The sequence below is a fragment of the Psilocybe cubensis genome, chromosome 2, assembly GCF_017499595.1.
Source record: "Psilocybe cubensis strain MGC-MH-2018 chromosome 2, whole genome shotgun sequence".
In the NCBI taxonomy this organism is placed as follows: Eukaryota; Fungi; Basidiomycota; class Agaricomycetes; order Agaricales; family Agrocybaceae; genus Psilocybe; species Psilocybe cubensis.
The window spans coordinates 2,544,138-2,564,715 of record NC_063000.1 but is presented as its reverse complement, the minus strand read 5'-3'; the positions used below and the strand labels follow the sequence as shown (position 1 = coordinate 2,564,715).

General features: G+C 43.9%; 5 protein-coding genes across 5 annotated transcripts; 1 reads left to right on the top strand and 4 right to left on the bottom strand.

Annotated features, from left to right (window-relative positions):
- Positions 1-255: 255 nt before the first annotated feature.
- Positions 256-3,912, bottom strand: JR316_0002337 (H(+)/Cl(-) exchange transporter 5; the record flags this gene model as incomplete). Its single annotated transcript, XM_047888131.1, has 16 exons — positions 256-320; positions 374-476; positions 526-680; positions 734-923; positions 971-1,183; positions 1,244-1,302; positions 1,356-1,722; positions 1,782-1,883; positions 1,940-1,990; positions 2,043-2,136; positions 2,191-2,204; positions 2,255-2,373; positions 2,426-2,599; positions 2,652-2,694; positions 2,745-2,897; positions 2,953-3,912. The coding sequence occupies 16 exons, from the start codon at positions 3,910-3,912 to the stop codon at positions 256-258; spliced, it is 2,862 nt and encodes a 953-aa protein (XP_047753054.1).
- Positions 3,913-4,070: 158 nt separating this feature from the next.
- On the bottom strand, positions 4,071-5,415 carry JR316_0002336 (uncharacterized protein; the record flags this gene model as incomplete). Its single annotated transcript, XM_047888130.1, has 4 exons — positions 4,071-4,715; positions 4,772-4,854; positions 4,912-5,111; positions 5,162-5,415. The coding sequence occupies 4 exons, from the start codon at positions 5,413-5,415 to the stop codon at positions 4,071-4,073; spliced, it is 1,182 nt and encodes a 393-aa protein (XP_047753053.1).
- Positions 5,416-5,848: 433 nt separating this feature from the next.
- JR316_0002335 (Ribosome biogenesis protein) lies at positions 5,849-6,881 on the bottom strand (the record flags this gene model as incomplete). The annotated part of the gene is made up of 5 exons (XM_047888129.1): positions 5,849-5,856; positions 5,910-6,128; positions 6,177-6,661; positions 6,708-6,769; positions 6,879-6,881. The coding sequence occupies 5 exons, from the start codon at positions 6,879-6,881 to the stop codon at positions 5,849-5,851; spliced, it is 777 nt and encodes a 258-aa protein (XP_047753052.1).
- Positions 6,882-7,043: 162 nt separating this feature from the next.
- JR316_0002334 (Protein YIPF5-like protein) lies at positions 7,044-7,968 on the top strand (the record flags this gene model as incomplete). The annotated part of the gene is made up of 4 exons (XM_047888128.1): positions 7,044-7,299; positions 7,351-7,499; positions 7,547-7,728; positions 7,785-7,968. The coding sequence occupies 4 exons, from the start codon at positions 7,044-7,046 to the stop codon at positions 7,966-7,968; spliced, it is 771 nt and encodes a 256-aa protein (XP_047753051.1).
- A 177-nt stretch (positions 7,969-8,145) lies between these two features.
- JR316_0002333 (Protein CSF1) lies at positions 8,146-19,224 on the bottom strand (the record flags this gene model as incomplete). The annotated part of the gene is made up of 24 exons (XM_047888127.1): positions 8,146-9,577; positions 9,634-11,009; positions 11,085-11,220; positions 11,267-11,607; positions 11,659-14,268; positions 14,322-14,537; positions 14,587-14,708; positions 14,756-14,877; positions 14,930-15,134; positions 15,188-15,571; positions 15,628-15,840; positions 15,895-15,990; positions 16,048-16,234; positions 16,294-16,467; positions 16,517-16,788; positions 16,844-17,117; positions 17,170-17,391; positions 17,444-17,603; positions 17,658-18,092; positions 18,144-18,280; positions 18,332-18,567; positions 18,621-18,800; positions 18,850-19,014; positions 19,068-19,224. 24 exons carry the CDS (start codon positions 19,222-19,224, stop codon positions 8,146-8,148), a joined length of 9,852 nt encoding a protein of 3,283 aa, XP_047753050.1.
- Positions 19,225-20,578: the final 1,354 nt, after the last annotated feature.

Genomic DNA, 20,578 nt, shown 5'->3' with positions numbered 1-20,578 from the left:
CGGAGACTAATGGAAAGTTTATTTGAATAAGTGTGGGGGGGGATAACATTCAATCATTATCCAAATGGTAATTGTTTATTGCGCAATCTGTATCGAAGTAAAGTAAGGACTAGCTGCTGCTAGGTATTAGAATGCCGGGGTAACAGATACAAGTTTGGTGGGCTTGGCTAGAATCCAAATGTGTCGTCATCGAATGAAATGACACAGAAGAAGCTTTCTGATTAAAACTTTGGGTTAACACAGACAGTTATGCCGTCAAGATTTTTCTTCAAGGTTGGTTAGGAATGCGAGCCATGTCTTCTTGTCAATGACACCCTCATCTACATTTTTCGGCGTTAATCAACAAATTCCATGTGGAAATTTCCTGACGTACACAATCCGTCTGTGTCTGTAACAATGACATATCTGGCTCCAAGTTTGACAAACACTTGGTGTACGAGTTCCATGGGAGAATTATTAACCAAAGTCAGAGGAGCCTGTTATACTTGCATCAGTTGTCGTTCTAGAGACTAACTAATAACATACTTGGTCCATATATGGTGTAAAGTCAAATGGATCCAAAGATGACGAGGCTGTGCCCACACCGGAGTCCTGCAGAGAAGAAATGGAAGAAGAAGCCATGGGATGTGAATAGGCCGTATGGAACTGAACCTCATCTTGGCTATCGTCTGATACGAGGGCTGCACAAGAACAACGGTGAGAGTGGTGATAGAAAGGTGATAAAGAACCAAACCTAGTGCATGTTCGAGTTCGTTCAGCCCAATGTATCCGACCATGCGATATCCATCGTCGTTGATATCTTTTCGGACAAGTGGGAACCCACCGTCATCAGAGCCAGACGATGTGAGGCTCATTACCTGGGCTTTTAGGCTACTGACAGTATTTTTTTTATCTACTCTTATTACATCTGCGTCCCGGTACATCTTAAAGAAAGATTAGGTTGGGTAAATTGGAATGAAGCAATACTCACAACATCATTTATTTGAAGATTTCCCCACAGGTATTCATGCTTTGAATCCAAGTACGGTAGCTGATTGAGTTCAATAACAAGGTCGTAAATTCCCTTCGGCTCCAAAGCGTCTGCGACAGTCTTGGCTACGAGAACAGAAAGCATCACAGGCACAGCGTATGTGAGAGTATCCGTCAGTTCAAACATAATTACAGCCAGCGAAACTGTGGTTCTCTGCAGTGCATACGTCAGTAATTCGAATAAACCTAGAGTTGACCAAACTAAGAATCTTACTGTGACACCGGAGAGTGTGGCTGCAGCTCCCACCATAGCATAAAGTCCTGGAATAATGCCTACAGTATAAAAGTAAACTTGTTGTTATATCGTCGAGTTGTCCAAATCTTACAGTCCATGTCTCCTCCACAGGCATTAAACATCACTGAGTTGGGGTGTTTTGTTTGGATCCATTGCATTGCAATCCCCATCACACGTCCAGCACACGCTCCAACTCCCAGAGTCGGAATAAATATTCCAGCGGGAAGTTTGATACCAAAAGTCACCACAGTTAAACCGGCTTTCACCAACATTGCGACCAGAATGGATCTGGCGACTGGCCAAACTTGAGTAAATGAGCCTGGGTCAATTATACAAAGGCCTGAGTGAGTATTTCTGGAGCCAGTTCGACATTCCGCAAATAGGTTGTAGATGAGCTCAGTTCCACCCATCCGGGTGTAAGGATTGAGAAAACAAAGTACTGAAGTTACCAATGTGATCTGAGGCTGAAATCAATACCCCGACAGGAGGTAATTCCTCAAAAAATTATTGCACGCACTAGTAACACTTCCACGATTGGATGAGAGGCCAAGAATGTTTTATTACGAACATTCTTGCTCCAATGATAATTGAGCTTGGAGAAGTATGCACCATATATTCCCTAAATGCAATTAGGCCTAAAGTCAAAAGCAATAGTTCCCTTTCAAAGGGACGTACTCCAATGACCCCAAGAATCACAAACGGAAAGAGCTCCCAGGCATGCCAATCCTGTAAGCCAAAGTCAGCGACGGTGTCCATTATATATTTATTCCAGATTTACTTTGTCGTAAGTCACCTGGAAGAGAACTAATTTGCCAGTACCAAATGGATCGAGTATCTTGAGCGTAATGGCAGCGATCATTGCGCAGAAAAAGCTTATACAAGTGTATCAATAAAAGACAATATTCTATTGTTGTTGGCAAGCAAACCTTCTCCACATCACCTTCTCATTCCGTCAGCAAAGGTACCAATTACTAGAGAAAATAAATGCACCTTGGGAGGGAAGAAATATGATACTTCTTCTAAACTAAACAAGGTTCCGCCAATGGGTGCACCGAAAGCGACTGCAACACCAGCCGCACAAGAAGCACTCAATATTTCACGGCGTTTAGCTAGATTTTGAATGTTGTTAAATTAATGCCACATATATTCAGCAGTTAATACCTTCATTGTTTTCGTATTTTGTCGTGATACGGCTGACAATATTTCCAACGCAACTTGCAATGTGAACGAATGGACCTTCCTTCCCCAGTGACAGGCCGGAAGCAACGGAAAGCGCCAATCCAACCGACTTCGTGAACAAGGTCCTTCCTCCAAGGTAGCCATGTATAACAAAACCTGAACGGTGTGTGATTTACAAAGTATATGTATCTGTAGCATTTTGCCTTACCAGAAAGAATTGTCTTAATTTCAGGTATTCCACTGCCTGCGGCCTACTATCATCAGGTGCTGATATGTATTTCAAGGTAAAAAAAGAACATACATAAAACATAACCTTCCGTTTTGGTTCTGCGGAGGATTTAGCACCCTTTGCGTTGTCTGAACGGGAGCCACTTCCAGATTCTTTACGAGTCACAAAAGTAGTCGAATTTGTCAAATATATGGTCAGCAGGCAAGAGGTTGCAGCTAATGTGATCTGCAAGTGTGTGTGGATAAAATGATTAATTCTGGACAATAGTTGTTCAGCCTACCGCAATACATGCGTATGACGCGTATTCCACCAAACTATCTTTATCCGCACCTCCCCTTGGAGATAATACTTCTGACCATGTTTTCCAGGGAAGACATGACGCGCCAAAAAAAGTACCACCCAACTCTCCATTATCAATTGTGGGGCAACAAAACCTCCGCGCCTTCCACCAACCAGTCAGGCAGTAGCCTTCCTTCATATCAAATAACAATTGCTCGCTTCGGACGACAAGGAAGGCGACGATAGCAGTAAGAAATCCTACAATCGTAACTATAATCCAGCCTAAGCTTTTGTCAAAGGCAAGACGCAAACGAGATCGGATAGACTGTCGCCGCCTCAACTTCGAAAATCGAGCAGAGTCCTTGATGGCATCATGCAGCCAGTCGATAGATGTGAAGGAGGTGTACCATACACGGATTCCATTCACTTTTGCGTCCGCGTCGGACACGATGCCATCCTTAGTGTGTAGTGGTTCGTCGTATGAGGAAATAGGTCTAGTGCTCAACCTTGCGAAAGAGAGGTCGCGGAATGGAGAGGTTGTGAAAGGCAGATGACTGAATGAACTTGTTCGGGTTCGTTGAAGAGGAGGTATAGTAGGTAGTTGGGAAAGGTTTCTCCGGGGGGTGGAGGATTTGCTTAAACCGCGTCGACGCGTGGGGAGAGTGCCGTAGGACCTTGCGATGTTAGGGGTTTCGAGATGGGTGCGTTCCGTAGGTGTCGAAGCCTCTGTATGCGAAATTATTGGCGAAGAGTTTGCCCTATAGGGAGCAGGTGCACTTCTTCCTTGCTGATCAGGTGCCTGTTGGGGATCCATATCTACAGGAGAATCGGGCTCTGGCATATCGATGTAAAAATTTAATGGCTTTCTGCTTGATGATGTAGGAGCGAGGGACCCCGCCTCATGCGTTGGTATGTTAAGAGAAGCAAGGTACGTTGACACTTCGCCTTGATGTGATGCCATCCAAGGGGTACAAATATAGCAAAAGCATAGTTCTGAGTTCTTCGCTTATAATTAAACTCATGACTTTAACTAATGATATATAATCATCACATCGGATACAATTACAATACATTATTACGGGACGGTTGATAACATAGGTAAATGTTCGAATAACTACACTACTTCGACATTAAATTTGCAGAATCCACTTGATTTGAGGCGCTTGGACTACCACTACGGGCCGAATTTGCAGCGTTGTTCCGTGTAACTAAAGAATTCAAGACCATAGCCAATCCACTCATCTGAGTACTTTGTAGTAATGACACGTTGATCTCGAGGCTTAATATTGTACCGTTGGCCGTAGACCCTCGCAATACAGCAGGGGTTTGATGATGGCCTTCAGGTGGCAAGGACGCAGCCGGGACTGGTACTATGCCTAATGCATGGAGGGCCGGTAGGGATGCCACAGGTAATTGAACCGGAATAGCAGCACTTGCCTGCGATGGAGTGTAATTTGATGGAGTGGGGCCCGCGACAGAAAATGTAGAAACAGTTGGAGGTGTTGCACTGCTACCATACGCCTGGGTGTATGCGTAAGGGTATCCACGGTAATATTGCGCCTGCACGGCTGGCATAGGCGTCTGTGGCGTCGCACTGAAATGCGACATGCGTGTCATGTTGTTATTGGCCCGTTTTTCTCTTTCTATCCGCTCAGCTTCGGTTCTTGCTGAACGCAATTCGTTTCCTAACCATGCGTTTTCTGCCCTTTCGGCGTCCAAAATAACTTGGGCAAGATAATAAGATTGGTCATCGGGTGATGACCGCTTGTAGGATAAAGTCGTTAAAGGTGTGGCTACTAACAACAAATTGAGACACCTACCTGACCAGAGCGAATTTTGAGCTTGCGCCAGCGATCTCGAATAGCTTCACATCTCTTGGCACATTCCAATGCTAGTTTAGTCTCTGGAGTATTCATGAGGATGAAGTAATGCTGCATCACATCGAATGTAGCGAACGCACCCTGTATTTCGTCCATCCAGTTCAAATTGTGAGCTTTCTCCTTCCCTTTACGATCAATCACAACGTCTAGGTCATCCTTGGGATGTTGAAATAAATGGTACGGAAGTAAACGGTTAATTATATCCACTTCGTCAATGAACGGTGAGTCCACATCAGGGCGGGTGACATGAGCTTGATCCTGGAGGAGGCGATTTCGAAACCTACAAACCATTCAGTCATAGGTGAATACATGCAGCCGCAAGTCGCCTACCGATTTAAAGTCTCATTCATGTGTTCTAGTTCTTCCGGTGTATGTTTGATAATCTTTGGTTTCTGAGTAGACTTTGTTTCAATAGCGTTGGCTGCTGGGTGAACAACCCGATGCCAGGTGGACGCTGGCGCAGCCGAGGAGGAAGACGCAAGTTGTTCATTAGAAGAAAGGTATGAAGAGGTCGGTTCAAACCGAAAAGAACCAAGGTTTTGGTTGTATGGAGAGTTATAGGCACCAGTGAAAGCACTCGACATTCTCCCCAGTTGGTTTGCTGCAGTTTGGACGTGATCTTGCCCGTGACCAGAGGAATCTATCTTCAGGGCAGGCGATTATGTGACTGATCGGCAGACTATGCCTACAAGAGGAGAGATGTTCAGAATTTTCTATCAACGATTGGCAGAGATTAAACGTCCATTGATGGTGTTCGGGCGGACCTGATGAATTACTGATTCTTCGATACCCATTGAAACAATGTACATATACAATCTAAGCAAGGATTGAACGGAAGTTCATGAGGCAAGGACTACGCAACATATTACACATCTAATGAAATGCTTGGGTATGTATCAAATAACATGGTCAAGTAATGGTGTGAGGGCTTTGTATCCTCAGTCATCTTAGATTAAAGATACAGGCGTGTGTGTGTGTGGACTGCGGACGGCTGTCATGGTAGAATAATATCGTGTATCATACAACTAATGGATAGGCTAAGTAAATGCAAAATAGAAAACAAAAACATATGACGCACGTAGTACAGCATTTATACAGCCGTCATTTTCTGGGTTATTTGTAATTTGGGCGTACTTTCCAAACACGACCTTTCCACCTGAAGTCACCAAGCCAAGTTCGGAAACATTGACCTCGATCACGGTGCCCTTGGTCATCACACCAAGTTGAGTGTACATAGGAGATTGTGGGTTCTTCTTTACGCCCAAAATTTGGAGTTGAAAGGTCGCTTTCAAATCCGCTGAAGAAAAGGTTAAAAGATAAGCGAACAAGCATAAAAAAGACACACGATGTGTAACGTTAGCTTTCTTGTATCGTAAAGCCATTGGTCTGATGAATCTCTCCATCTTGACAGGTTTTCTCGTGAAACCTTCTCCGACAAATGTAGCCTTGGTAACCATACGCTTCCAAGCCTTGCTTTTGCTTTTTCCTGTTTTTAAAACCTTGAACATTTCGTCTTCTGCAATGCCCCGAACTTTGGGCAGAGGTACAGCAAATTTGGCAGCCTTATCCTTGCGCTTCTGCTTAATAGCACTGGATAATGTCTTGGCGTCTTTTTGACCCTCTCGGTCAAGAAGATAGGTGGGAAGGGCACCATCTGGCACTGTCCCGGAGTCGGGTTGCTTAACATTGCGTTCATCGTGAGCCTTCAGCGTCTTTTTCATCTGAATCTTTTCGGCATGACGTTTAGCGTGCAAAAGCTTGCCCTTGATACCGAAAGCTTTCTGTGCATATGCTGAAGCCTTGTGGGCTTCTCGAGCTTCGCGTTTGCGCCTAATTCATAGGTCAGATGAGATAAGCGATTCATCTCTTCACATACTTGCGCTCGAAATGATCAAGACGGCGACCATGTCTTTTGATAGACTCTTCGATATACTCGTTCTGCAAATAAATTATTGATATGGCCTGAAAAGTCACTTCGAGAAACCATATACCTGGGGCTGAAATCAAAAGTTAGAGGGCACAGTCTGTTGTCTGTACCACGACTTACCATGACTGCAGAAACGAAGTGTTCAAACCTTGTACCAAATAAAGGTCAATAAATCGGGAAATGAGGTTAGGCTCAAGATCACGTGGTCAACGTGTTCAGCATTGTAAGTTAACGGTGGTGCATTGTCAAAGACCACCAACTCAGTGCGCGCTATCTGCAATTAATATGTGGCAGCAAGACAACGCTAATCTCTACGCATCTTCCTCTAATTATTACCCTCAACAATTACAACAGGAACCTCTGCAATTCTATTCTCAACCTCAAGAATATTATGTTGCATCACGGACAAGTCTCGATGGCCAGGTACAGGGATCTATAGCTCAACAACCGAGCGGGTTTGGGGGCAACATGCAGCCTCAAGGAGGCTGGTGGACTGCATTTGGTACCGGTGGCTTTGAAGGCGAACCACCCTTACTTGAAGGTATGTATCCCGAAATACAAATGCGAGTTTGACTTGATTTCTTTCTATGAGCAGAACTTGGAATTAATTTTCAGCATATACGAGACAAATCATTGACTGTTCTTAACCCCCTTCGGCGCGTTGACGAACACATTATGGACGATGCCGACCTCGCAGGTCCCATTTTTTTCTGCTTCTGTTTCGGCATTTGTCTTCTATTCGTGCGTCATCATAAATTTCATGTTTTCTGACCTAACAGCTCGTTTAGTCTGGAAAATCAAACTTCAACTACATCTATGGCGTCGGCCTTTTTGGATCTGCATCTCTCTATACTCTCCTCAATTTGATGTCTGAACAAGGGATTGATGCCTACCGCGTTGCATCTGTACTAGGTTACTGTCTTTTACCTATGGTAGGAGTCGGTGCCATTAGCGTCACGATGGCTCTAGAGTTTGTGTTATTCTTCTATCTGTCTTACAATCACCTAATTGTGTTGACTCCTCTAGCGATACATTCGGATACCTGCTCTCCGTCTTGTCAATCCTATGGTGTACATATGCCGCGTCGGGCATTTTCGTCGCCGTCCTTCGCTTATCTGATCAACGGCTTCTTGTCGCATATCCCGTTGGGCTACTGTACGGATGCTTTGCACTTCTCAGTATCTTTAATGGCCGACCACTAGAGAAATGATGTATGATCTTGTTCTGGTTTCTCTCAATTGTTGTTACCATGTACATTATCATGTTCCCTCTAACATGGTTTTTTTATTTGAGACATGTGCAGTTGATATACTGAAAGAAAAACCTTTGTAGCGGTTCGTACTTAGCATTACGCATTCCATCTTGAGATCTGAAACCTCAACCGGACCTAACGATTCACAAAAAGAGGCCGTTTTGTCCCAACCAGGAGCTGTTGACTATACAACTTCAACAAAACTTCCATAATTTCCTCCAAAGGCACAACGGCGTATTCGTTGACGTATTGCGGAAGCGAATCTTCCAAATTGAAGCCAGCCTTTTTCATAAAAAAAGGATGCATCACATCCGGCGTGGCTTCTCCCAATTGTCTCATTGTTAGCCGTTCAATGTGCCTTTCTCGCGGTCTGTAAGTGATTGTGGCCCTTTTTGGTTGTGCTCGCGATGCTGGTGTGTCCTCTATAATATCCTTTACGGGTGGGAAGTGTATCATAATTGATTCGGACTGTAATGGTGATGGTGATGCGGAAAGATATTGTTCGTTTACAATTTGAGGAGAGCGATTATGATCAAGCCAACCATGTCGAGCGGATGAAGGAGCATATGGCGACAACCCAGCAGTGCCAGCGCTAGGGAGTGAGGCTGATCGGGGGCTGTCTACCAGTGAAAGCGGGTCAGGTACCTTCTTTTTTCTTGCTGAGGCTCCAGAGATCATGGTAGTGGACATGTTGCTAATAGAGGTTCGCCAATCCTCTGTGGCGCGTACCTGATCCAACTCCCGAGCTAGATTTTTTCGCAGAACTGTAAGCCAAGAATACAGTGACACGTTCAAGGTGATGTAAATATCTTCGAACGCCTTCATTCCAACCCGGCGAACGAACTGACTGTAAAAGTCGTACGTCAGTATTTTGCCTGTTTCTTCGATGACCTCTTCGCTAAGCATGTGCATTTTCATGGAAGGGAGTCCAACGATAGTAGCCTCTATAGCATCTTTGAAGAGAGAATCTGGCCATTCAGGTTCCGTCCGCTCCCGTGTTGAATCTGAGAGGGCGACTGGTGGGTGGGTTACTTGAGTGTACCTTGAGATGATCATTGATGAGAATGATAAAACAAGGTCTCTGCTTCCAGGTGCCATATCTGTGCTAAGGAGACCGTTCAATTGTGCAGCAACATCTCGCGCAATAAAGTGAGCTATCTCCACGTCCCTCATGGTTCGAGGGAACACGATCAACCGGAGTGTGTCGAGGCGTAGACTCATATGTTGCCTGATGATATAGGAAAGTCCCATGTCTGTTTCTTTGAATCGGCTTTTGGCAGATTGCAGCATTGCTTCAGCAACCGCAGATAATGGATTGTCCGGTTTAGGGGTGCGTGTAGCCCGGAATGTTTGCGATTCTCGGAACGCCCCTTGACGTTGAGCATCTAAATTGGCTTTGAACTTATTTGCATGCGATAACAACTTCGGAATCGTGCCAACAGTGACGGCGGCAACGATTTCCGGACAAGTCACGGTGAATGATAGTTGCAGAGGGCGTGAGGTTTTGCCTCCCTGTGGGTGAGCTCTTGACCAATCATCGTAAACCTCGACTCCCAAGGGTTGTGCACTGAAGGTATAAATGTGTAAGCCCAGGTATTTGTCCCATAACCTAGTTTTGCTTACCGGTAATGAAGCAATTTCTGACGGTCAGATTCCAGCTCAATGACGAGAGGTCCACTAGTTAATTTTAATTCTAGCATTTTTCCTCTTCCCAGGTCATCCCATATTCCAATTTCCGACCTCCGCGTCGTCTGAAATACACAAGAGGATACCTGAGCATGCCCGGATAGGTTTCCTAGAGCAGTGGTTGATACGTCTCCAATAAAAAGGAAGACATCATTTATATCATCAGTCAGCTTCATCCTCAGCACGGAGTCAGCAAGTTCTAGGCCGATTTTGCTGATGGATTGTCCAAGATCCACCTCTAACTTGATTTTACGTATTCGAACCAAGACGATCGTTGACATTCTTCCCTGCAATGAAGAAACATCTGCAAGTTCGGTGTCTGCAGTTCGAAGAGGTGTTTTGGCATCCTGTGGTGCTTGGTTGAACAGTGGAATACGGTCGAGCCATACGGCTTTGAAGCAAAGTATATCTTGTAATCGTGAAAACCGAACTCCACCTAAAAATTCTGTGTCTAGGACGATGGATATTGAATGTCCAGATTCGGAGTCCATTCTTTGTAGAGAGACTGAAAAGGCCAGATCTCTCGCATCAAGTTTGACGCAATCTTCGCTTAAAAAGCCATGTTTGAGGCCAACAGTCAGGCCGCCTACGCTGCCGAAGAAAGACACTTTTCTAGCCCCTGGAGTCATATTTAGGACAAATCCTCCACTGTCCCAATGCAAACCAGCGACTACGTTAACATCCGGTTGGCACGTTAATTCCAATTTTGATTTGTCGATACGCAAACTGAAGCAAATTTGAAGGCTGGAGATCGAATTTTCATCTTCCTCAGTTCGCGGCAAGAAGTCGGTTGAAGAGAAATCAGGCAGGAGCACTGAGGATGACTTGGGAGAGTTTAGACCGATCTTGCGTAGACGAGTTTCTACGTGGTCGACTAATTCCGTCAAGAAAGGAAGCAGAATTGGGCGCAGGATGTTGTTACTGGAATGCACTGTGCTATTGAAAATCAATACAGAAGGCTCTGGGTCGGATTCTTTCCTGATTTTTTGCGACGCGGGCATTGCACGATATTCAGCCCAAACAGACACAATTGGGAGCTCGAAAATCTCAGCGCCTAAGTCAGAAATTTGTTCATCCGTTAATTCCCAAGGGGGTGTCACAGATATCGTTTTCGTCTTGAAAAGATTGCTGGCGGATGCGCTATACAAACGAACTTTGCCGCTATGAAAAACTAAGTTGGCAGAAATCTGGGATGCAGGAATCGTTTTAATACTCTTTTCGGGAACTGATAGTTTAGACCCTGAGCTCAATGGAGTCGACGGAAACGGTGTTCGAGGAGTGTTTGCTGACAAACGTTCCACACGTTCTTTCCCCTGCCGATAAACATCAATTAAGGAAAAAATGAACTTGGGGATTGTCGAATCTATGTCAAATATGAAGCCGCTGACATCGGCGTCTATCCATATTTTGGTAGAAGATCCGGTGCGGGTTGAGCGCAGTTGGGCAGTCATTTTGGGATACAACAAATGATTACGCGTGCGATGACTTTCTGCAGAAAAGTCCTCGGTAACAGATTGCCTAAAGCTGATATCCATTAAAAAAATACAATAAGCAAAAGAGTCAACCATACCGGGATATGAATTGGAAAGATAGATGTTGCATAATGGCTTGGCCGGAATCTCCGCGATGGATTCCAAAGTGAATGGATTGTATGGAGAATAAGAATGCACGAATGGGATTTATTTCTTTCCGAGCAATATGCGCAAAGGTCAATTCTTCATCGTATATCAGAGGGAAAGCGATTCCAACACTTTGGATTGATATATCAATGACCATATCCTGGAACCAGGATTCATTCACTGTTTGCACTTCGCCAATATTGACGTCGAAGGTTTTCAAGATTCTCTGAGCCTTTTCCTTGAATGTGGCCAACTCTGAAGCCCGTTGATTCTGACGCTCAAGCATTTCGATCTGAGGTGAGGCTTTAATTCAAATGAATGGTGAATGAAGGAATATAATTACCTGTAGATTATCGATGAAATCGCCGAGCTCGCCGATAGAACTGGGTTGCATGACAGCGTGTACTTTGCTCACAATGAGCCCAATTTTCTTTTCATTGCCTTGTCCTGAACCTGAACCATTGAATTTGAAATCCACAATCACAAACGCAGATCGTTGGTCTCGATTAAACGCAGAATCGCTCAGCCCATGGGTACGCGGTGCAAGGGAGAGTGCAAGATCAGACAAATCTAAGCCCCACGACCAACGATCAGTGTTACTAATTTCTCCAACAATGTTTTGGCATTCTAAGAGGACTGAAGAGGCGACACCTTCCAATCCAATTCGAAATCCTTGCATTTTGATATGGCCCTCATATTGAAAAGACATCTTTGGAGTTGCAGGCTTTGATTTCCGAGAAATCGGTGTCTTTTGTCGCTTTTGTTGCATCAATGCTACAAGATCATTGAAGTCTTGCCCAAATTTCTGTTGGACCGATAACAAGGTATCCCAATGAGAGGGCTTCACTTTGAGTTCAAGAAATTCAAAAAGAACCAATGTATGAACTTTAATTCCATCTGAATATCCTGCCAACGAGGCTGGGGGGAATACCAACTTAACACGGGAACTCGACATTGCTTCCCTGATATTCGGCTTTGACGAGACGGTAAAAATCATGGAGGTAATTTGAAGACCAAATGCATATTGTCCACCATTTCTTTTCGACGGGGATGAATCAATATATGCGACAGTTTTGTTGACTTCCCACGAAAGCCATGTTCCGTGCATCACTTGTAGGGATATCTCGAAGTGGGTAATCTGACCATGAATTTGCACCAAAAACGTTTTGCTGGATGACCGAGATACTGGTGGCGAATAGGGTCTTCTTGGACCAGAATTATACTCCGAGAGTAAGGTTTTAACGGCGGCCTCCATTCCAGGAAGGTAATCCGCCCTCCACTCCCCAACGAAATGATAAAGACGAAGAGCACTGCGCGGCACGTGTAATTGCAACCCCGCAAGTGCGAAAACCAATTTAAGGTTGGTAGTCGTGTCCTCTGGTTTTGCGATGACGCTAATACGCGCGGTATTAAAAGCCAACGACGCAAGAATATCTTGTTCGTTTTCTTTGGCTGGGTTGGCTGGGGAACGAGCTTGGAGAAAAACTTGGTTGAAAAGAATGCTGTGATTCATTGATTGGATAGTTCGTTTGTTTAATGTTAACATGGTGGATGCAGTTTGAAGTCCTTGTATACCCATTACAACAATTAGGTTTTCCGCACCTGCCTGAATGCGCAAACGGTGAACTGTTCCAATGAGTTCAATATGCCACAATTTGGACGAAGAGTTGTAGGATTTCTCCCACGATCCGCGCCCATATTTCGGTGTAGACACATTGACTTGGCTTGACTGAAATTGTCTCGTTACTCGCAAGACATGCTGAGCAAAATACATCAAATGAGGTGAAACAATTAGGGTGATTTCATGGACGGAAAGCACAATGACTGCTTGCTGGACTGATCTAGATGTCTTCGAACGCAATGATGTCTGAGAAGCGCTCGAAGGATTGTTGAAATTGAATTGAATAAGTTGAGATAATTTGGGCTGAACTTCCACAGCCAGATTATCGATATTCAGTCGGCTTGACGTTTTGCCTGAGGGAGCGAGAATAGTGATAGTGGATGTGCCTACCAGTAAGGTTAGCACACTTAATGAATATTTGGTGGACTGCTCCAGGTGGTTGGGCTTCTCGTCTGATAAAAAGAAACTGATGGATGACAAGTGGTCAACGCTGCATATATCTTGATCCAAAAGTGTCAATCTGGACTGAACCAAAGTCAAGAGCTCCTGTAGTTGGACCTTGCCAGTGGACTGATGTAGAAGGGAATTTTCATCTTCATCCATGGACCACAGAGTGTTTCGTAGATGATAAAGTAATCTGAATGTTGCGTCCGTCCGTAGCACATGAGGGATGCCGGTTTGCACAAGATACGAGGGCTGTGTGATGGAGAGGGAATCAATGACGGGATGCTTTTCAGTAACTTTGAGGAGGTTTCCGATCATGGCCCTCTTATTCGATAATTGATCTCGTTGGAGTGTTTTTGCTCGGCGCATGAAATGCATGCCTGAAAGTGACATAGCAGTCGCAGTTGCAGTAATGATTTCAGGACCTCGGTTTCCAAGTCTGATATCAATGACTCCATGATTCTGCCGCATACTGTGCTGGGAGATCTTCAGGACAGATGACGATATCGTTAGAGCGACAATGGTAGGATCGGCCATGCTAGAATCCAGCGTTCGCTTGTCAATGGAAACGTCGACCGTCCCGATAAAACGATCAATTACGACGTCGATGTTTGGCTGGATCTGGCGGCCAAAGGTGCCTAATAAGCGCGCGCCACGAATTGCAACTTTCGTTATGGCGGTTATATCAAGATTACGTGGTGTTAATGCTTCATGGTTTATGTCCCCACCCAAGGTGGCCTCGTCCGAGACGCCAATATGTTGAAGCATTTGAACAGTTAACGATGTCACATTAAGATCAAGAATACGGTAGCCCATCTTTGCTGGCCCTTTTGCTTGGCTAAGACAAGTGACCAATAGCGAGTCGATGACCATTCCATGAGTCAATGCCTGTGTGACAAAAGTGTTAAAACCGCTGAACAATGATCAAACAAAGCACCAACTATATTATTAATATCTTCTTCGAAGCAAGCAACGGCAGGAATCAAGAGCGGAGTGAATAGGACATTTATCTTTTTATTGAAATTGACACGAAAGGCAGTAACGCCGGTATCTTTTGGTAGGTCTTCTGGAAGTGTTACATGTGTGCACTCAAAGACCGGCCGGAAACAGGTTTCGGTTTCGTTGTTATCGAAGTCGCTCAAAAAAGAGGCGCTGTTCTTGAAACAAGTTGAGCAGGAGCAGGAAGAAATGTGAAGTAGAATTTACCCGTGTCGAAGTAAAGGCAGCGCCGTCCCAGGAATCTGAAGAACGAACCCAATTTGAAGAATATTGTTTCACAATAGAAGAATAAAACAAAAGCATGGATGAAATTCCATCGCCATCGATGTCTAATATCCTTTTAAGTAAAAGACCTTGCATACGACCAAAATTGTACCTTCAATATCAGACCAAATAGAATCACCGTCTGTCAGGTCTGCGTCATCTGATTCGTCCCCGCTAGACATTGTCACATCGTCGGTCCTTGTTTCTGGAGCTGGCGTGGATGTGCGTGTTCTCCTGTACCAGCAATGTTGCTAGATGAACAACATAAAAAGAATTTCGGACTTACGCTAGCCGAGCATCTCTATCTACCTCCGAAATTGCTTCTTCTTCTTCCGAGTCGGACAAATTTGTAAAAGTAGATAATCTCCATGAAGGAGGACGGGTGCGATGAGTGTGGGATTGAAGGGATGGGTAAGAAGTTGAATTGTCGCAGAAAGCACCAGGTAAAGAGGGTTGCGGTAAAAAAACTCCACCCCTATGTAATCGTTGGTCTATCATGTAATTCATTAATGCTTTGTGACTCGAGGCAAGGGAATCTGGCTACCTAGTGAATCATTTTCTTGGATACGCTGTCTTAATTGATTGAACATAAACTTTGCCCGGCCCGTTGGTTTGTCTTGCTCTTCAATGAACAAAAGTTGTTTGCGTGTCATGCCTCGATGGCCTGTAGGCGATGAATAGATGTCAAGGTCCATATCAAACAGAACACTGGCTGCTTCTAGCCATTGGTTTTTCCTCTCTGTCGATGAGGCTAGGAGTACACTAGCATTAAGTTGATGAATCCGCAGGGCCATTACGCTCCGGTATTGGTGAGCACCAAGGTCGTTACTGTCAAAGACCAATCCATGAGGTAGCTGTACATATAGTGCTGCTCGTTCACTTTTCCAAGTAAGCTCAATTGGTTTGACGGTGACCTTGTAAAAGGTGACTAAAATTGGAGGATTCAGTCGAGATTATTACTTATGAAACTGATATTGATCGTACCATCAGGGTCAACGGCAGGCATAAAATCATGTGCCGGTGCGTTTACAACATCAACAAAATTTAGACGAAACGAATGGATAGCGCTTGCCAAAACATTTGCGTCATTTGCTGTCAAGGACGCTTTTACCTTCCCAACTGAAATTTCCCACATACATACATAAGTTGCGGTTCTAGGTTGAGGACCAAAGAGGCGATTTGCAGTAACGTCAATTCCTTGAAACAAAAGTTACAGAGAATTATACTGTTTGACTTTGATAAAAGGTATACCATCAATTAGGACGATTCGCTCATTGAGAGCGTTGTCGGGAATGCTCGGTGGGGTATAAATAGTTCCGGTAATGGTCTCAAGGTTTAGCGACATCTCTGAATCGATTTGACTGTTGAAATTTGAATACCAAAAGCACTGTTGAGAAGACATACCCATGTAATAATCATGTAACCGAAGCTGTAGCTGAAATTCTGGAACATGGAAATTGAGATGGCGGCTAGTTCCGTTTGTTGGAATTGTCCCGTCGGTCGCGTGAGTAGCCATTCCAATTAATGGAATAGGTAACAGAATATTCGAATCATTCACGTGTAAGAACAGTTCGACCTGGAGCATGTTTGCCTTGATGTTGATATATTAATAGGACAATCCGTGACAGATATATTACGATGACAACATACCTTTCCAGGCCTATATTTCTGAGCTACGGGATCACCTACAGGTGCATTTTTCTTTCGTTTGTCCAGGTACTCAGAAAGGGTTTGGAAATGCGTAAAAGATCCCAGATAATTATCGCGTAGGACCATGAAGTAACGGATGGACCATCCATATGCCCTAAAAACGACACCTCGTAACTGTGTGTTATTAGAACCTTTGCTCGGTCAAAACTTTGTTATAACTTACATCAAATTGTATCTTTAGTTGTTCTACGTATTCCGCCATGACGGAGCTGAAGTAGAGGTATGAGCCACTAATGCTCAGCAAATCTGCTTCGAGCAGATCAATGCCATCTTGCGGTGCATAACGCGCGTGGGTATTCCACCGTGGAAGCGACATTTTGACAGAAACATGAGGGGTCGTAATGTAAAATGGGATAGATGTGGATTCTGGCCGAAACTTATTTGACGGAATTGTCATGGTGTTCTTCAGATGGGGACCAGTGAGAGAGAGCAAAGCTAACAAACTGTCGAGTTAATTTGTTCTATCCAATTATTTGCTACGGTATCTTACCATTTTCATCTTTGATCAATGGCTTGTCAACTATATTTTGATCATTTGCGTATAGATTGAGTTGGAAATGGTGCATTTCAAGCTTGAATGTATAGATCATGGGGATAAACTTTTGGTATTCTGTAGGTGGGCCGGCTACCCAATCCCTTGCAAGGTCGGTAAACATATCAATATGGTCGCGCAAAAGAAACAGTACTGGTTGCCTGAGGTAAACAGCAATCGACCATGTACGTAGGGCATCCCATCGAATTGGAGAAGGAAGTTCACCACGAACCTATAGTGTGTCAATGTCGTACAAGTTGAATTACTCCTTTGTTGGCACGTACCCGACAAGATTCCGCCGATAAAATGTGTATATCATTGAGACTTGAAGTTATTGATACTGTGTCAAGATGTACTTCAAATGTGGACTCATATCCAGTAGGTCCTACCACCATAGGCATTATGTAGTTGATAGAAGACCGATCACCTACGTCCACAATAATAGAAGCAGCCTCTCTAACGCGAGGCCGCTGTGGGTATTCGACCTTTCCATCCCATTGCCAATCCTTTGCAACCTTTCAGAATTTACTGATTTATATTTCAAATAGTAATATTTACCTTTGAGGCTTCTCGAAATGGTACATGTAAGGTGGTCGAGTCACGAAGTTCGATGAAAACTTGAAGATTTGCCCACACTCGCTTTTCACCCGGTTTAAGGATGGGGGTGACGGCTAAATCAAGATAAGAGGGAGGAAAGAAGATACGCTGTAATTCAATTCTAAGGTGAAAAGTTAAGCAAGAAGACACGTCATACATAAATTACAGAGATCACCTTTGTCTGTCAGCCCAAGGACCATACCTCAACAATCCTCCATATATGACTATATCGAAACCCCACTCTGGCGGGGTGTCACCAGCATGGACATCATATACTCCCGAGCCATGTCTGTGATCAATATTGGGTTGAGGTGGAACCTCACCAACGATATCAACATAATAAGTTAAATCCAGTATCGGTGCTTCTAAAATTTTGCGTTCAATGGCGTATTCAAATGTCGAGAAATCTATTCCTATTGGTGTGTCTTCGTCGGTACCCTTTTTCAGTTTCGGCGACGTCGTAGAGGGCCTCACGGGCAGAGTATTCGCACGTTGGATACGACGGGTAGAAAAGTAATCGTTCATAATACTGTAAAGATTCATTTGACGCCAAATTTTAACGAAAGCTCGATAGGGTTGATAAAAATATGGCTTTCTCAAAGTAGAGTGGCTTGTGAAAAGTTAAAGGGAGCTGAATAGGTTATGTACAGAGTAGACCTACTGTTTGAGCCGACCATGGACAAGGGATCCGACAACGGTCATGGGATCAACATAATCGTCATTGTGAACTAGTCTTATGGAAGGTTTCCGGAATTTGAGGTTGAGCACCTGTTTGTAAAGATCGTGTTTCGACCTAGACTATTTGCAGAGGATTAGCTCAATAATTAATTTATCAGCAACACGACCAACTGGTACTATGCCAAAGGTGCCGGAAGCGCTTTGAAACTCAGATACGAGTAAGTGAGGAGTGGAAGGATTGCCCAAAACAATTGCGCCAGTCCGTATTTCGATTCCAAATGGTAACAGGTCTTTTGGATCTAGTGTAGGAAGTTGGCTCCGCAACCATTTCAACGTCTGCTGTATTGATTTAGGAACATAAATAGAGGATCGGAAAGCAGAGGGTGGATACAATATCGAGGTGTCACCTATAAAAATTGAAATTAAAGAGAACGACCTATAAAACATAACGCTATAGTACCTTGACGGGAAAATCTTCTGAAAAGCCTGTAATGAGAACTTGACCGAGAGGTCGGACGACTAGTTCTGTCGATCTCCTCCAGAATAGTGTCGTACGCTGCTGTTCTGTTATAAATGAACCATTCGACACCCTCAAACGTCAACTGAATGCGGCAGGACCGTTGTGGAAATGCTTCTTTTCCTAAACTTTTTGTAAATACCAGGCAAATATAAACGGAGTCAGCACTAGCCATTTTCTCCCCGAGAAGGACTGATATCGTCATCTAGAGTCGGACGCCTAATCCAGTATCTCCATTGAATTTGCCCTTTTACGACCTTTACAGTTTGGTTGCTCGAATGGTAACTGACATCTTTGAGAAGAATTCTTCCTGCCAATATAGAGAAATGTATGGAGCCTACATGATAAAGTAAGAACAAATCACCGTTTGTTCTAAAACTAAAAACTTACCGATGTCGATCCGGATGATTGGACTCTCTTGGTTCCAAGACAGTATACGAATAGTCTGACCAATAACATAGGCAATAAACCGGTTCCAATAGAAAAAATAGAATATGAGGGCCGCGACGATTGCGATGCAGATTCCAAGCAAATTCAGGTTAAGCATGACCTGGTTTTATTGCTCTAGGTGTGGCCTAGTCAAGGTGTTCGACGGTATATAAAATTACCACACATGCAGCTAACCATAGCACGGCAAGAAGTAAGTTGACGAGCGTTCTAACCACGAGATAAGTATGCGCTACAGACGTACCATGTTCCAAGGTAATGAAAACCTGAGTAATTAAAAGACAGATTTAGTAGTCCAACAATTCCTCCCCGAGTTATGATGAGTCAATCAAGTTGAGGTTCAAAATTCAAGTTACTTGACAATGATGTTGGAACTGGGAACAAGACACTGAATACATTACATAACAATAAGTAACGAGAAAAGGTTAATTATGTAATTATTATTACTGAGCGTTCGCTATAGGCGGCTCATTGCTTCGCTTCGCTCGCAAACAACAAACAGTTAATTGAAGTACCTCGATTCACGACAACCCGTCTGCGTTCTATCGCTACAGTAACGTCAAAATACTGTTCTTGCGATGTCGGCCAATGCCACCAAACAGACACAACATCTAAAACGACTTGTCATACATACAACTGTAACCTGCGCTCCACATGCAACTACCTACGGCAAGTGCATCGTAGCCTCATACACGGATGTTGCGAAAGACATGTGCGCGAACGAATTTCGCGTTTTTAAGCAATGTTTGAGTGATGCGGTGCGCCTTTGTTCACTTGAATATTCAAAATCAAATCTTAGTTATGAATTCACAGATGAAGCATGCGCACTGAATACTTGCAATCCTAAATTGCATAAATGTAGTATTGATACAAAATAATACAACAATTCTGGAAAGTCTACCCAGGTGCGGCATTCAATCCACCATGAAATCGCGGCTCCATTGTTGCATCCCTTGATGACGGAGCTGGTATTCTATTTCCAATCCCAAGAGGTGTTCTCACATGCCTCCCAGCACGCATTAACGTGACCATACTGGGCGTAGGCCATGTGCTCGAACTGGGTATGGGAATTGATGAAACCGACGGGATAGAAGTAAGATTGGGCTCATCAGGAACCAGCACCCCCTTAGGTAAGCAAAAGTTGGCTTACCTCCGAACCTTTTCAACCCTTCTGCACTCACACTATTCTACATTTTTGAACCACAGATATGTAGGTTATGCTTCTTTGAACACATCTGTGGTTTTTTTTTTCAAAAAAATTTTGATCTCAAGAAGTTATAAAGATTTTAATTTTTTTCCTTTTTTTTTAGTCTAACACGTCAGAAATGGTGTTTTCTCGAGTTTGGGAGATTTTCGAAAATTTGACAATGTTCTTTTGGCCGCTTATATAATGGTACACGTGACCACACGTGACAATAAGTCACGCCTAAGTAATACCTCTCAGACTCATTATG